The 16,843-nt window shown below is 42.1% G+C and overlaps 1 protein-coding gene across 4 annotated transcripts in view; it reads left to right on the top strand.

Moving 5' to 3' along the window:
• Positions 1-16,843, top strand: part of LOC122552587 (collagen alpha-1(XII) chain-like) — a 264,538-nt gene that overhangs the window by 86,515 nt on the left and 161,180 nt on the right. For all 4 annotated transcript variants that reach the window (XM_043695315.1, XM_043695311.1, XM_043695313.1 and 1 more), the window contains 6 exons: positions 2,603-2,732; positions 4,609-4,748; positions 7,272-7,401; positions 10,555-10,694; positions 12,333-12,465; positions 15,345-15,371. In XM_043695315.1, coding sequence (XP_043551250.1) covers positions 2,603-2,732; positions 4,609-4,748; positions 7,272-7,401; positions 10,555-10,694; positions 12,333-12,465; positions 15,345-15,371 — 700 coding nt within the window. The remainder of the gene's footprint in view (positions 1-2,602; positions 2,733-4,608; positions 4,749-7,271; positions 7,402-10,554; positions 10,695-12,332; positions 12,466-15,344; positions 15,372-16,843) is intronic.

Raw genomic sequence — 16,843 nt, 5'->3', positions numbered from 1 at the left:
CAGAATTACACATGCACTAAGTGGCCCCGTTAAACTTTAGCCAAACCTCTCTGAAACGTTTACAGAGTGCCTAACACATCATTGTGTGACCCTATGCAGAGCATAAGCAGCACTTCAGCTCCACTTTGACTTTGGCATGCGTCTCTTCACTTGAGAAAGGCAGAATCATCAAAGTTGTAGGGAGGCCAGCCACAGAGTTAATATTGGTCAACATAATTAGGTGATTTATGTCTTGAACTTAAGAACTGTTGAGTAAGAATTTATAGGAGAACTCCTTCAGTCCTGAATTGTCAGCAATGGCTCAGTGTCAGACGAGGTTATAGTTTCTAATCCCTACTCTAGTGGCTTGAACATATAATTCAGGCTAGAAGTTGGAAATACTGAATCTCAAATGAGGTATTAAACTGTGTCCTTACCAGTTGGATGCAAAAAATTATACGTAATTTTAAAGAAAGGATTGGGGAGTTTTCTCCAGTTCCAGCCTAAAAAAGTCATTCAGACACAGAATCATAATCCCAAACTAAACTAGTCCCACCTGCCTGCTCCTGGTCCATATCCCTCCAAACCTTTACTTTTCGTGTATGTATCTAAATGATTTTTAAAAGTTGTAATTGTACCCACATCCACGATTTCCACAGGAAGTTCATCCCACACGCAAACCACCTTCTATGTAAATAAATTGCCCCCACGTATTTGTTAACTCTCTCTCCTCACACTTTAAAAATGTCCCCCCCCACTGGCCTGGTCTTAGAATCTTCCACCCTAGGGCAAAGACAACTACCATTAACACTATCTAAACCTCTCATTTTATAACCTTCTATAAGGTCGCCCCCTCAACCTCCTATGATCCAATGAAAAAGTCCCAGTCTATCCAGTTTATAATTCAAACTTTCCATACTTGGCAATGCCCTGATAAATCTCTTCTGAACTCCCTCCAGCTTAATAATATCCTTCCTATAAACCAAAAAGAATTGCAGATGCTGCAAATGTGAAACAAAAACAGACATTGCTACAAAACCTCAGCAGGTCTGGCAGCATCTGTAGAGAGAAATCAGAGTTAACATTTCAGGCCCAGTGACTCTTCCTCAGAATTGATGGTAGATAGGAAAAGGATTTTTTTTATACAGAAGATAGAGTGGAGGAGGAGGAGAAAAAGAATTGGTGGAGATAGAGCTCAAAGGCAGAGAAAAACAGTTAGACAAAGGAATATTAAAAGTTAGTCTGAGGAAATGAGTAGCTGCTAATGGCGACGATTAGTGGCTGACAATGGGTAGTGTGTAGTAGCAGCCCATGTAATAACAGGCCGGGTGTACAGGAGGTGAGAGAAAACATGGGGAAGGATACTCAAACCCTAAAACTCAATGGTCCAGAAGGCTGCAGGGTTCTCAAGTGATAAATGAGGTGTTGTTCTGATGTAAGTTTACTCGCTGAGCTGGAAGGTTCGGTTTCAGATGTTTCGTCACCATACTAGATAACATCATCAATGAGCCTCTGGACGAAGCACTGGTGGTATGGTCCACTTTCTATTTATGTGTTTCGGTTGCTCTGAGATTGGCTGGAGCACTGCAGCATAAAGATAATTTATATTTGATATCATCTGTTCCCAAAATGCTTTACAGTCAATGAAATAAATTGTGAAGATCAGGGTAGAATTTTACAAGGTGCCTGGCTCCCAACTTCCTCAACTATAATAGGCTTCTGCCCTTCAACAACAGGAAGCCCATCTTAGAGAGCTGCTGATCTATCAGAGGCCTGTGTCTCTTAAGCATTTTGGGACAGAGACATGTGGTATTGGATTGGAATTTAGTAAATATTATGAATTTCTGAGAGGAGCTCAGCTCACAGGCCCAGGCAAGATGGCAGGCTGGGGTGTGGGGGTATAGTTGTGACGCACTTTGAGTAGAGGGGTTGAGAGGTCAGTGGGGTGAAGGCAACCTGGTTGGGATTTGGATGGCAGCAAAACCTCAGATAGGACATTTGGTAATTTTGGGGGGGATACCCTCTCCCTTTGCCTGGCAACAACCCATGATGGTGGGTTGATGGCACCTCTTCTGTCATTGGTTAAATCACAGGAACAGTCGAAGCAGTCTTTTTTGGGAACTAATTGCCTGCTGAAGGACTCCAATTGACCTATTGCTGGAGGGGGCACCTGACAGCACACTCACTGCTGATATAGTTGTGGCGTTTGGTGGGGCCAGGTGGGTACGAAAAAGGCATGCTTGATTTAACTAGTGCCCTCACCCCCATTCTTCAAACCTGTTGAAGTGGGTGCACAAAGTCTAGCCCATTAACATGGGAATATGATGCGAGTAGGGAAAAATGGCTGCTTATCTACACGCATCAAGCTCTCAAACAGAGCAATGTGCTGACAGCCAAACAATCCGTTCTTTAATGACATTGGTTGCTGGATCAGTATTACTCACACACATATTCAACTTCATGTAGTAAGTACACAGAAGATCAGTTGGAAAGAAAAACAAGGATTGATGCATGAAATTGTCATCAATTTCATTGTGATTTAAAGTGAGTTTGTAATAATGCTGCTCTTTTTTCTTCATTATCCCCCATATTATTTACAAATTATTGATCTTTTCTCTTGCAGTTGAAAGTTGGCCCTGATAACACTGATGTGAGGCTGGACAATTTATTTCCCAACACTGAGTATACACTTACAATTCATGCCTTGTACGAAGATGTCCCCAGTGATCCACTGAGTGTGCAAGCAACTACCTGTAAGATATTTTAATTACACAGTCTCTAAAGCTTGCAGGTTTTCACCCAGTTCAGGAGATTGAATCTCTGGCATGCAATATTAACCACAAACCTTTGCGTTTCAAATTCGAGTATCTATCTTTTCAATAACAAAGTTTATCCATTTCATTGAGCAAAACAGCATCTTTGTTTAGCAGTTTCACCGTCCAGGCCATGCAGGTGGAAGCAGGAAAATAGACAATGGCCAGGGAGGAGTGAGCAGGTAAACCTATGGTAGACAGAGCTCAGAGTGAAGACCTTGTACCCTTTGGATGAAAGGAAATCCATTTGGAATTGGAACTCATGGAGGCACAGTGGAATTTGTTTCCTTGCTGATATGTCATGAAAGATAAGTGTACAGATACTGGAAACATGGAAGGAAGAGACATGAATAGGACCGAAAGGAATAGATGAGAGTATCACACATAATGATAGAGAAGTGATGGAAATATTAAGAAGAATGATCTTACATTGGAATTTATCTAGGAGATGGAATAGATAGATATTTCAGTGAATTATGTGCAGTGCTGATCACCATATTGTCAAAAGGATATAGAAGAATGCAGAAGGATGAAGAGCTCTCTTCGGAGGGTTGGTGCAGACTCAATGGGCCAAATGGCTTTTCTTCTGCACTGTAGGGATTCTATGTTTCTTTGATTCATTGGAGAGGCTGCAGAGGATGTTTCTGAAGCCGATACCAAATATGTGTCAGTATCCATTTCAGAAATGGATTAGCAAGCTGGTCTCTTTTATTATGGGTTCAAAAAAGGTTGAAGGGTCCCCAAAAGAGATCTTTACATTACAATGGGTTTTGATAGAGTGGGTACAGAGAGATTGATTCCTTTTGTGGGAAGCGCTTAGTTAGAGGTCTTCAAGATAACGTAGTCACCAAGACATTGGTAGATGAAAAAAACTTATTTCTTAAGATAGATGTTCTCAGCGCAGGCAGTGCTTAAAGTAAATAATGCAGATATATTTAAGGAAAGGCTCAACAAGAATATGTGGAAGAAAGGAATGAAGGATCATGCTCATAGATTTAAATGTGAATGGTAATGGGAGGAATCTCAAGGGAAGCATAACATGAGCATAGGAGAAAGTGAGGACTGCTGGAGATCAGAGTTGAGAGTGTGGTGCTGGAAAAGCACAGCAGGTCAGGCAGCATCCGAGGAGCAGGAGAATCGATGTTTCAGGCATAAGCCCTTCATCAGGAATGAAGAAGAGCTTATGCCCGAAACGTCGCTTCTCCTGCTTTCCTGTTGAAGGGCTTATGCGAAACGTCGATTCTTCTGCTCCTTGGATGCTGCCTGACCTGCACCACACTCTTGACTCTGATCTCCAACATCTGCAGTCCTCACTTTCTCCTCGTAATATGGGCATCGCCTGGTTGAGTCAGATAGTCTAATTCTATGCTGTATGTCATGTATAATCCTGCACAAAGTAATGAGAAGACAAATGTAATGCTGACTTTTATCATATGGCGGCTATCACATGAGTTTAATGGTGTGTTCAGGTGCAAATCTCAGAATGGTTCTAATTCATCCTTGAAAGCTTCACTTTCTTCAGAATTCTTGTATTTTTTTCAGAGTAAAAATCGATTCCACTCTGACAAGTTAAAGACAAATTCTAGTTTTTTGAGAGTTATTTTAGTCTCTGAAAGATTATTGCAGAGATTAGTTTAACATCAGTGTGAAAAATTAGATGTTCTCAGAGGAATTTAAACACGTTCTGGAAGGAGCCACATAATGTAGCCACAGTGTGTCATGTCAAAACTCAGTACCTGATTTTGTTTTGACTTGCTTCATGGTATTTTGTCACCTGTTTTTCTCTGTTGAGCTCTGTTTCATTCTGTCTCCACAGTGCCACTGGGTGGACCCAGGAATATCTGGTTTTCCGATGTCACTCACAGTCACTTACGGGCCCACTGGGATCCTGCACCAGGCAGGGTGCTTAAATATGTGATTAAATACAATGAAGTGGGTGATGAGACCGTCAAGGAGGTGAGGTGATATGTTCCATTGCAGAGTAACATGATTTTTAAAAATTTCTTTGTCTTATAGAAAAAAGTTTTAAGGTTCTTGTTATGTTAGGGCATGAAAGGTTATCGGGATAGATGGAAATACTCAGATCAGCTATGATTTTATTAAATGGTGGAGCTGGTTAGAAATAGGGAGTATTAAAAATTAATCAAAGACCTGTGTAGATGCTGCAGATCTGATACAAACAAAAGTTGGAAATTGCTGGAGAAACTCAGCAGGTCTGGCAGCAGCTGTGAAGAGAAAACAGTCAATTAGCTCAGTGGGCTGGATGGTTTGCGAAGCAGTGTATGTGCGACTGTGGGTTCAGTTCCTACCTGACTGAAGTTACAATGAAGGTCCCTCTTCCCCTCGCCTGAGGTGTGTAAAGAATTAACGTGACCCTTCTTCAAAACTGTTGGGTTTCTGCAGCAGTTTCCGTGTTTCAAAATAGGAAGCCTTGTGGCAACTGTGCAAGGCATTAATAAGATAGCTGTTTTGCTGTCCATATTTAATGAGGGAAATCCTTGCATTGTAAACAGTTCAGAGAAGGTTCTCATGGGTTACTCCTGGGATAAAGGATTTACTTTGAGAGGAAAGGTTGGGCAGATTTGGCTTGGAATCACTAGAGTTTGCAAGAATGAAAGGTGACCTTATTTATACATCTAAGACACAGATGTACCATGACAGAGTAGCTGCTGAGAGAATATTTAAGCTTGTAGGGGAATCAAGAGCTTTCATTGGTCTTCCATTTAAGATACATTTGTCATGAGAGAAGGTCATTAATCCTGAGACAAAGCTATAAATCACACAACTCCAGGTTATAGTCCGATTCTGTGTCTTATGATTTTATTCTCCACAACCACCTGATGAAGGAACAGTGCTCTGAAAGCTAGTGCTTCCAAACAAACCTGTTGTATTATAACCTGGTGTTTTGTGGTTTTTAACTTTGTCCACTCCAGGCTCCTCCACATCATTAATCCTTTGAAATGTGTATCCAGAGAGGAATAAAAGTTGGATCATTGTATATATTTAATAATTTACAAAAGAAAGTCAAAGGTTATAGGCTGCAAGATTGAGTTCGGACAGGATCTTAATGAATGATGGAGCAGACTCAGAGGCCAATTAGTTCACTGCTGTTCCTATTTCTGATGACCTCACATTCCTACAACAACCTAACATTTTCATTATCACTTTTATTGATATGATATTGACAATGTAATCAGAATTCAAATCCTCAAACTCTCCACAGTGAGATTTGAATGCCCAAGCTCTGGATTATTCATCCAAGCTTGTGGAGAATTTAAATTTGAGTCAAAAATAATCTCTAAATAAAGATGAGTTGTGTCAATGTCCTACCAATCGTTTCCAAAGGAAGTCCATCACTAGCTTCTCAAGGGGCAACAGGGAATGGACTAACTACCTATCTTGTCAGTGATGACTACATTCTGAGATGAAATAATCGAAATGGCCAGCATATTTTCTTCCCTTGAGAGGGTGGTGTTGGAGTGCCTTCATAAGTTGCCATTTAGGGAGTCAATTAGCTCAGTTGGTTGGATGGCTTGCAATTAAGAATGACAGCAACAGTGTGGGTTCAACTCCTGTACTGACTGAGGTTACAGTGATGGTCTCGCCTTCTCAACCTGTCCTCTCGCCTGAAGTGTGGTGACCCTCAGGTTAAACCACTACCAGTTGTCTATCTCTAATGAGCAAGTGGGACTATAATGCCTATACTTTTAATTTGCCAGTCACAGTCGGATATGACTGAGAGTGTTGCTAGACTAGAGGAGAGTGATGAAGCAAACCACAAGTTGGAAAACAAGACTCAGAATTAAAGAGAACCATGATTAGGATGGGTGGTGGGAAACAACAAAATGCAACACTGGCAAACGGAGTGAACTTAGTTACATGAGTTGACCCAAAGAAAAGCACATCTCTTAAACCAGATCGTATGGTATTTGAAACTCGTCACTAAGTAACTCATTTATGACAAGAACATTCTTCCAGGGTAGTTATACAATTCCGTGGACTGGGTGAGTTTGATGGAGAAAGACAAATAAGCTCCAATAGACTTCTCCCATTGTCCCTTTGTGATTCCAGGGGAGGTGATGGCTTAGTGGTATTATTGCTGGACTCTTAATCCAGAGACTCAGATAATGTTGTGGGGACCCAGGTTTGAAACCTGCCACAGCAGATGGTGGGGTTTGAATTCAACGAATATCTGAAATTAAGAGTCTACGATGATGAGGAATTGATTGTTGGGAAAAATCCATCTGGGTCACTAATGCCCTTTCGGGAAGGAAACTGCCATCTTTCCATGGTCTGGCCTCCAGGTGACCCCAGACCCATAGCAATGTGTTTGGCTCTTAACTGCCCTCTGGGCAATAAATGGTGGCCTAGTCCTCATCACATGAATGAATTTTAAAAAAAACTTTACATTACATTTTGCTATGAATTCACTCTGTTACCCGAACAAGTGTAACCAATATCTTTTCTTCAACCCGATAGGTGGAAATCCCCGGCAATGAGAACTCAGTGTCACTATCAGGCCTTGCGTCACAGACGGAGTATAAGGTTGCAGTTACTGCGGTACATGATCATGGCCCCTCAGCTCCCCTGATTGGGAGAGAAAACACCTGTAAGTGAGACACTTCAGTCAAAATATTGAGGGCTTCCATTGAGCCTGTAACAATTCTAATAGTTTCAGGCACACTGAGAAAGGCTATGATTGTTCATCTTGAGGCAGGGAACGTGAGCAGGAGATCAAATGGAGGTGCTCAAAATCATGAAGCACTCCAATATAGTAAAGGAAGAAAGATCATTTTGCATCATTAACCAATGGACACCAAATTTTTGATAGTTGACAACAAACAATAGAACAGAGAAAGATTTTGTTTTAACCCAATGAGCTGTTCTGATTAGGACCATGCTGACTGAATAAGTGGTGGAAACAAGTTCAACAGTAGCTTTCAAATAGGAATTAGGTAAATACTTCGAACCATAACATTGTTACAGCACAGAAGGATGCCATTTGGCTTGTTATGTCTGTGTATTGACTTTTTAACGTGAGTACCTCAATTAAGTTCTAGTCTAGAACTTTGCCTGTACACCCGCTAATATGTTCTATTCAAATAAATATCCAATTTCTGTGAGCATCTCTGTCAATATGTTGCTGAAGTCTAACTTACAATGACAGCACGCTGTTAGGTTAGTTGTATGATAGGTTATCCCCTACATCCATGCCACCTCCTAATGCCCCCATGATAAAACAATTATCCAATGCACAGAGATGTTTTATTCCCCCCAGATTCATGTCTCCGCTGAAAGTGACCTCGAGCCCTTTGGATGCTTAGTTCATCAGAAGAGTTGGTTCCTTGATCTTTGAGTTAATCTCACTGGGTGAAATATGGTGCCCTTCCCCATGACAGGCTTGGTGAGGGGCTGGTGTTTAATCAATTGGTTGGGGAGTCTGCTGCAAAGGCCCCCTGGATGACTCAGCCACCCAGTGCCAACTGAGAATTTCAAGTGGGTCTTTAATATCTGCTACAGGGCCTTATCCTGCTCCAGGCAAGTTTGAACCCAGACACAGTAGAGGTATTGTGGACTGGAAGCTCAGTGAACAAACGTGTGCGAGGTTGCTTGCAGGTTCTCCTTGTGGGAAATGGAGGAATGGTGGGTGTAGTAGACGTGGGTGACAGCAGTTGAGGAAGGTGTGGAATCTCTGTTGCTCAAAATCACTTCAGATCAGAAGTGTCTAATTGAAGGACTTGACATCAGAAAGCAGGAAGCCCTCTGCTGACAACATACTCATCACCTGTGACCGCCAAGCCTTGAGCATCCTCCATGACCTCCTTCATCACTCAGCTGTGGCCTGTATCCTGATAATGGCTGTAATACTCCCAGCAACAATTGCTTTCTCTGTGCCACTGCTGCTCTTCAATAGATCTGATCAGCCAGCAAACCCTCGGGTCATTGATCCAGTATGGTGCCTGAGGATGATGATAACACCCTAACAGAGGAGACAAGGGGCCTTTCACTGTCTCTATAGCCAGGGAACCAGAACCTTTCCAACCTCCATTCAATACCATCCACTCGCTCAGCAAGTAGTGTGCTGAGTGGGAAGTTTGCATTGCACACCTGATCAAGGAATGGTTAAAAACTAACTGAAGTTCCTCCAGTGTCTGAATATTCCATTTACTCAATGCAAACAACCATGTTGAGATGGACCAATTCAACAGAAACTAGAAGTTTCATAACTCCCAGTTTCCATCTCATCAGACTCCTCAGATTTCCCAACAGTGAGATCAAGTCATATTCATTCATTAGATGTCTGATACTGCCAACACCAGTATTTGTTGCTTATCCCTCATTGCCTTGGTGATGGTGATGGTGAGCCACCATCTTGAACCACTGGAGTCCTCAGAGTACTTATGTCCATCTATGGTGCTATTACAGGGGACCAACAGTGAAGGATTAGCAGTGCAGCTCCAAGCAGTTTATACCACCAATATAGTTCCAAACCATGATGGTGTGTGACTTGGAGGAATGGTGTTCCCGTGTGTCTGCTGTCTTTATCCTTGTCATGGGTTTGGGAAGGATTGTCAAAAGAACCCTAGTGAGTTGCTGCAGTAAATCTTGTAGAAAGTACACACTGCTGTTACTGTGCATGGGTGTTGAAGGGAGTGAGTCTTAATACAGGTCGTTCTGCTATAACGCACATTTAATTAACATGAATTCACTATAACTTGATTGACGAATTGGGGACACTGTTTCAAAAGCATGAACTTTTAAAACATATGTTGGCTGTAGGGTGATTACATCACCAACACTTTAAGCGCTGTTTCTAAAGCGCAATTTTTCTACAATGTGGGGTTGCAAAAGAATGCAACCATTGTGTTATAGAAGAACTACCTTTAGTTGAGGTGCTGATCAAGTCGGCGGCTTTGTCCTGGATTGTGTAAACTTTCTTCAGTGTTGTTGGAGCTGCACTCATCCTGACAAGTTGAGAATATCCCACAATATTCTGAGCAATGCTTTCCAAACTGGATGTATGATGTATGGGACATCATGCGTCTATCCCTGCAGGGCTCTGAAAGTCATAAAGATGTCAGTTTGGCACTGGTCGGAATGTAATGTGATATAAAGTTCAATATTTTTAGAGATTGTAGAGTAAGATAAAAACCAGAACCTATCCCCAAATGACTTGCCAGACACTGAAAAAATGCAAAGCAAGAGATGAAACACAGCACTTAATTGGAAATGATATATTAGAATTGAGCAAAAACTGTGTTTTTAAGTCTTCACTGTGCTGGGAGAGAGTTATTCCTGATTATTATATACAAGAGAATCAAAATTATATTGGCCAAATGTTTGCACATATTAGAGATCTTCTTACTGCCATCAGCTCATGGCAATGTAAATTTGCCTACTGTGACTTTGTATCTGTCTTTTGTCCTAAATCTTGCTAATGTCTTCCCTGATGGAACACGTCTTAAAATCTGCCTCCTTGGTGAAGCTTCTGATCACCTGAGGAGAAATCCTATTCTTTGTTTGTTGTCAATTCAGTTTTTTTAAACTGTCTATGCTCCTTTGAAACATCTTTACTGCATTAAATGTACTATATAAATGTAAGTTATTCATGTTATAACATCAGATAACAGTGACAGTATCTTGAAACGTTTTCTTGTATTCTGCTTCCTTTCCTGACTATTCTACTGGGCCATGATCCTGTTATCAGTGCTCATGTCATGTACATTTAAGGTCCCACAGCTTCTGTTTTCTCTCACTCCAGTGGTTGTCCCAGCTCCATCAAACCTACGCTTCACCGACATCGGGGAGAGGCGTTTCCGTGTACACTGGGATCATGGAGGTAGGGATGTTGCCCTCTACAGACTCTCCTGGGTTCCATCTGGAGGAGGGGAAAGAAAAGAGGTGAGGAGATCAGTGCTTTCTGTTTCTGTTATCATTTTGATTTCCCCTTAAAGAGGTGAATGTGATGCAAATTGCAGATGGGCAGATCTTTAGATGTATGGAAATGTTCCTGCTGTACACCATTGATGTTGCGCAGGTTTTTGTTATCCCTTCCATCGTTTGCAGATGAATTTCATACTCTGCTGAATTCCAGCTCAGTGAATCCATCTCAACTGGCTCATATAATAATGATTGGGAATGCCAATGGGCCATTCACTGTGATGGGACTCACAACAGCATTCAATCCTATTTTGAACCCAAAATCCATGTGTGTGAACAGGCTTTTGGATTGGATGGGGAATGGGAAAATTTATAGTAAACCCCAATCCCTGGCTGTACCAAGTCAGAAGTAACATGACACCAGGTTATAGTCCAACAGGCTTATTTGAAATCACAAGCTTTTGGAGTGCTGCTCCTTCGTCAAGTGAAGTCAGGAGAGTAGCGTTACGAAAGCTTGTGATTTCAAATAAACCTGTTGCATTATAACCTGGTGTTGTGTGACTTCTGACTTTGTCCACCCCAGTCCAACACTGGCACCTCTACATCCTTACTGTACCAGGAAGGGACTAGTTTGGTCCTTTAGCACAGCCTGGATGAACCTGTTGAGGTTTGTGGAGAGTCATCCTTGTCCAAAGACTTCTGCAGACCTCCCCCAGAATGAAACTGAAAAAACCCTTTATTTTCAAATTATTGGTCTTTCCCCTAGACTTGAAAAGAAATACACATTCAGAAATTTCGAAAGGGAACCCTGATGCACAGTTGTTCATCTTACTTAGTTGCAAGCTCTTCAAATGTACACAAAAACACATGACTTTTGAGAGCTACTTCACAATCATGTTGTTTTAAAAGAAAAGGGCGGCACGGTGGCACAGTGGTTAGCACTGCTGCCTCACAGCGCCATAGACCTGGGTTCAATTCCCACCTCAGGCGACTCCCTGTGTGGAGTTTGCACATTCTCCCCGTGTCTGCGTGGGCTTCCTCCCACAATCCAAAAATGTGCAGGTCAGGTGAATTGGTCATGCTCAATTGCCCGTAGTGTTAGGTGTAGGGGAATGGGTCTGGGTGGGTTGCGCTTCAGCGGGTTGGTGTGGACGTGTTGGGCCGAAGGGCCTGTTTCCACACTGTAAGTAATCTAATCATGGTGACAAAAATGCTTATAAATTAAACACTTCAGACACACTGAAAAACCCATATATCACTAATTTTCAAATTAAACCTAAAAATAAATGATATTAAAATTGATATACATCACAATGGGAAGAGTCCTTTCAATCACTTGTAGCAAAGTCCATAAACATATTCTTTACCTGTGCATTCATATTATGGCTACACAAATTGATTTTGACCATTGTGCATTAGCGATGTTGGGCCTAGTTGAATCAACTACATAAGAGTATTTATTCACTGAGCAGATCATTCCAAATTTGGGACAGTGGCTGCAGTCAGAGGTTAAGAAATTCAGGGTATGATTACTGTAGTTGCCTGGATGATATCAAATTGAAGCCTCCCATTTCATTAGGAAAATGAGGTTTCAGAAAGAAAATTGGCTCCAGGTTCTGACACCCTATTGACCTTAGTGTTGATGCTGGTTCTGTCTAGATGATTATAAATGGCGTGGATAACAGCCAAGTTTTAGACAGCCTGACTCCTGACACCTTATACGATGTCTCGCTTACTGCCATCTACCCAGATGAGATGGAAAGCGAAGATCTCCTTGGCTCCCAGCGCACATGTAAGTCTTTAGCACAAAAACATCTTTGTCAGGCTTTTCCTTTTTCCCCTATCCCTGCTTCTGCTATTGTGGTTTGGAAACAGGCACTTGATAGTGTTGGTCAGGGAGGGGGAAGAGATTCAACCCCTCAGTAATCTATTCCTCATCAAAGTTTAAAGGCTTTCAACAGCTTAGCTTTACCAGTTTGGGTGAAAGGTTATCGATCTTAAATGTTAACACAGTTTTTCTACCTGTCTCGAATATAATGAGCCAATATCCCCCACCATCAAATTCATTATCTCCTCCTTGTCGAGAAAATGTTGGCTCCAGTTGTACTGTCTGCCTATCTTGGGATTATGATCTTTGGATAAGGATGGAACCCCCTGGTCCTCACCTTCCACCCCACCAACCTCCATATACATCACATCATCCTCTGCCACTTTTGCCACCTACAAACAGACCCCACCACAAGGGATATATTTCCCTCCCCACCCCTATCAGCATTCCAGAGAGACCATTCCCTCCTAGACTCCCTTGTCAACCCATTCCCAGCACCTTCCCTTGCCACCGCACGAAGTGCAAAATCTGCACATGCCCACTCACCTCCACCCAAGGCTGCAAAAGGTCCTTCCACACCAACAGACATTTACCTGTACCTCCACCAATGTCATCTACTGTACCTGTTACACCCGATGTGGTCTCCTTTACGTTGGGGAGACAGGACACCAACTTGCAGATCTTTTCAGAGAACATCTCTGGGCCACCCGCACCAACCAACCCCACCGTCCTGTGCCTGAACACTTCAACTCCCCTTCCCACTCCACCAAGGACACGCAGGTCCTCGACCTCCTCCATCGCCAAACCCTAACCCCCCGACGCCTGGAGGAAGAATGCATCATCTTCGATCTTGGGTCCCTGCAACCATACAGGATTAATTTGAATTTCACCAGTTTCCCATTTCCCCTTCCCCCATCTGATCCCAGTCCCAGGCCTCTAACTCAGCACCACCCTCTTGAACTGTCCATCGTCTTTCCCATCTATCTGCTCCACCCTCCTCTCTGACTTATCACCTTCTCCCCCATCTTCATCTACCTATCGCATTCATGCTATCTTCTCCCCAGCCCCCATTCCCCTCCCATTTATCTGTCAGCCCGTGGTACCACAAGCCTCATTCCTGATGAAGGGCTCATGCCCAAAACTCATGCTGTCTGACCTGCTGTGCTTTTCCAGCACCACACTCTTCTACCATGATCTCCAGCATCTGCAGTCCTCACTTTTTCCATTATGTGACAATCAGTTGATATTTTCTTGATGCATTCCATCTAGATTGTCCCATGTTAACTTTATTGGATGACATCAGATTGCTAATCATTGATGTTTGTTTTTATGAAACGCTAAACAATACCAGACCATGTGTTTTAACAGAAGCAAGTAAGGTGATTGGAAAGGCAATCTGTCTTAATTAGTGTGTCCCATTTGAAGGAATTCAACCTCACTATCTCATGCTGTTCATGATCTACTGATACACAATGAACAAAATCACAAAGAACTGCAGATGCTAGGAATCTGAAACAAAAACACATTTCTGGACAATCTCAGCTGGTCTGGCAGCATTGGTGAAGCAGAGTTAATGTTTCGGGTCCAGTGACCCTTCTTTGGAACAGCTCTGAAGAAGGATCACTGGACCCAAAACATTAACTCTGCTTTCTCTCCACCCCTGCTGCTGGCCATGTTGATGTTTTTCAGAAAGTTCCGTTTTTGTTCCAGTGATGCACATCCCTGTTGCTTAGACCTGTGTTTACTGGTGTGTTAAATAAGCTTTCATGAGGATTCACTTCAGTCTGTTGCCCCCACCCCTACCCTATTTACCCAGAGAGAATTCTACTTCATTCCAGTTTCTGAAATTTTTCCTTACATCTCCTAGTATCAATTTTGCCCTGCTCTTTCACTGACTTTGCTGTCCTTGGGCTCCCGCACTGTTCCAGTGGAGCTCAATGTAAGCTTAACAAGCAGCAACTCAACCTTCAGTTAGACACCTTTTAGCCTTCCACAACTAACTTTGAATTCAGCAATGTTGGACCATAGTCACTCCCTCCATTTTGCTTTGTTTTTCTTTGAAGTTTTCTCCTTTAAATAATTTTTTTTTTCAGTTTTGCTTTTGAATGGCAGCTTGTCTTATTTCTTTACTTGCTCAACCAACTCTTTCATTATTTAATTTCACGTCTCCTCTAGCTGATCAATTACTTTCCCTTGTGTTGCTGCCCCTCTCTCCTTTAAACCTGCTTAAAGCCTTTTAAAAATTTAGTTTTACCAGTTTGGATGAAAGATTATCCACCTGAAAAGTTAACACTTTTTTTTTGCCTCAGCCATTGCCAGACCTGCTGAGTGTTATTATCATTTTCTTAGGTCACTTTTATCTTGTCTCTCTTGCTAAACTTTCTGCCATATTTTTCCAAAGTTGCACAGCACAATAAGAGAACTAAAGTCCAAAGATGTGCAAGTTAGGTCGATTGGGAATAGGAAAATGGCCATAGTGTCCAGGTAAGTGCAGGCGAGGTGGATTAGCCATTAGGTTACAGAGATATGGTGGTTGTGGGGAGCGTATCTGGGTGGCACGATCTTCAGAGGTACTGTGTAGACTCAATAGGCTGCATGGCCTGCTTCCATACTGTAGGGTTTCTATGGCTCTATTCTATTGCTGGGGAAACTCAGAAGGTCTGGCAGCAGTTGTGGAGAGAAAGCAGGGTTAATGTTTTGGATCCAGTGACCCTTCTTCAGAATTTCGTTCACTGTGACTATAAACTTGAGAATTTAACGAGTTCTGAATGTTGACCAGATTTTTGCTCTACTTTAACGAAAACACCTGATATTAACAAATGCCCTCTTTTAATTTTTTTTAGTGCCCAAGACGATTCCAATTACACCCTGTAAGTGTTCAGTTTCTGTTACTTTCATTGGTAAATCTCTGCTTACAAAACATGTGAATCAGAGTATCAAACTGCCATGTTTATCTCTGGGTCTGTAAGGATTTTCTTTCTGGGAGAACTCCTGTTTCTGAATTTAAATGAACCCAGTTCCAGACATTCCCAGTGCCTGTACACCAAAACTCTTCCTCGGAATTTCCAAATGATCTTTTACCTCCATCAGCTGGATGAGTGCACTGCTTTCTTCTCTAGGTTCTGGTGAGACTAAGGTCCCCAGGCTCGGAGAAAGATTATCAGAACCACAGAGGAACCAGTAAAATTTCAATCTGTCAGGTTGTTACTCAACCTGTTCCTCCTTCTGATGCTTTACATGTTCCTCCAAGGGAGCAGCATGAAGATACCAAAACAATTGTAATTTCTCCCTTTGATCCTTGCCTCCTGTGGGCTCAGACCCCTCCTGGGACTCACATTTACCTTGATATCATGAATGAAAATACTGAACAAGAATTATTGTGAATGATCATATAAATGGAACACTGCCTTTATGCAAAAACATGTTTGCAATATGTTTTTTTTCTCTCATTCATAAATGTACGGTCCATGATGTAACTGTCATCTGGATTAAATAAAATTGTAGGTCTTGCAATACTAGAAGAGACCATTCATCTCATCTTTGCCTGGAACGGCTGTTTGAATGAGTTATCCACATTCCTTGTGCCACTTTATTTTTCCTTATGACACTGCAAATATACTCCCTTTCAAGTGTTTGTCCACGATAAGCACCATGCAAACTGGTAAAATGATGGAACATGCTTGATGGGCCAAATGGTCTCCACAGAATTGCAGTGGAGTTCTTCAGGAATTCAGTAGTAAACGTTTGCCAGGAGGTTTCCCATGAACATGCAAATTACCTATCTACTGTGCTGCTAAAGTATTTTACAAAATACAAAGTGTAATTGTGGATGACTGAGGAGGATGTAATGATCTAATATTCAAACCCAGCTTAGGGAATCCATCTGTTGCCTTAGAAAATCTGACGTGAAATGCGTTTTGACAGCTGGAGTACTGTTGTTAGTGAGTAAGGCTGCTGCATACAATAACCACTCCAAGTCTGGCACTGATTTTGGCATTGCTCACTGAGAGACATGCTGTGGAGGTGCCTGGAGAGACACGCACACACAAATGCCTATGTGTTACAACAGAGGATGTTCTGAAAAGGTGAGCCTGAGGCATGTTATTGCAATTAAGAAGCAGCTTTATTGTAAAGCTGGTCTGCTTGGCCAGAAATTGAAAATTTCCAACCTCGAGCTCATCGTTCTGGCTGACGTTCGCACTGCCCAGTACTGCACTTGTCTGAGATTCCATCTTTCCATTAGATCTTGTACTGACACTTAATTTAACCCTCCAATGAATGGGAAAAAGCCCATGATATTAGTTCAAAGTAAGATGCAAGGATTTTTCTCTGGTGTTCTGGC

Source organism: Chiloscyllium plagiosum, chromosome 9 (assembly GCF_004010195.1).
Source record: "Chiloscyllium plagiosum isolate BGI_BamShark_2017 chromosome 9, ASM401019v2, whole genome shotgun sequence".
Classification (NCBI taxonomy): Eukaryota; Metazoa; Chordata; class Chondrichthyes; order Orectolobiformes; family Hemiscylliidae; genus Chiloscyllium; species Chiloscyllium plagiosum.
The sequence above is the reverse complement of the archived record's forward strand: the minus strand, read 5'-3'. Positions and strand labels throughout refer to the sequence as shown.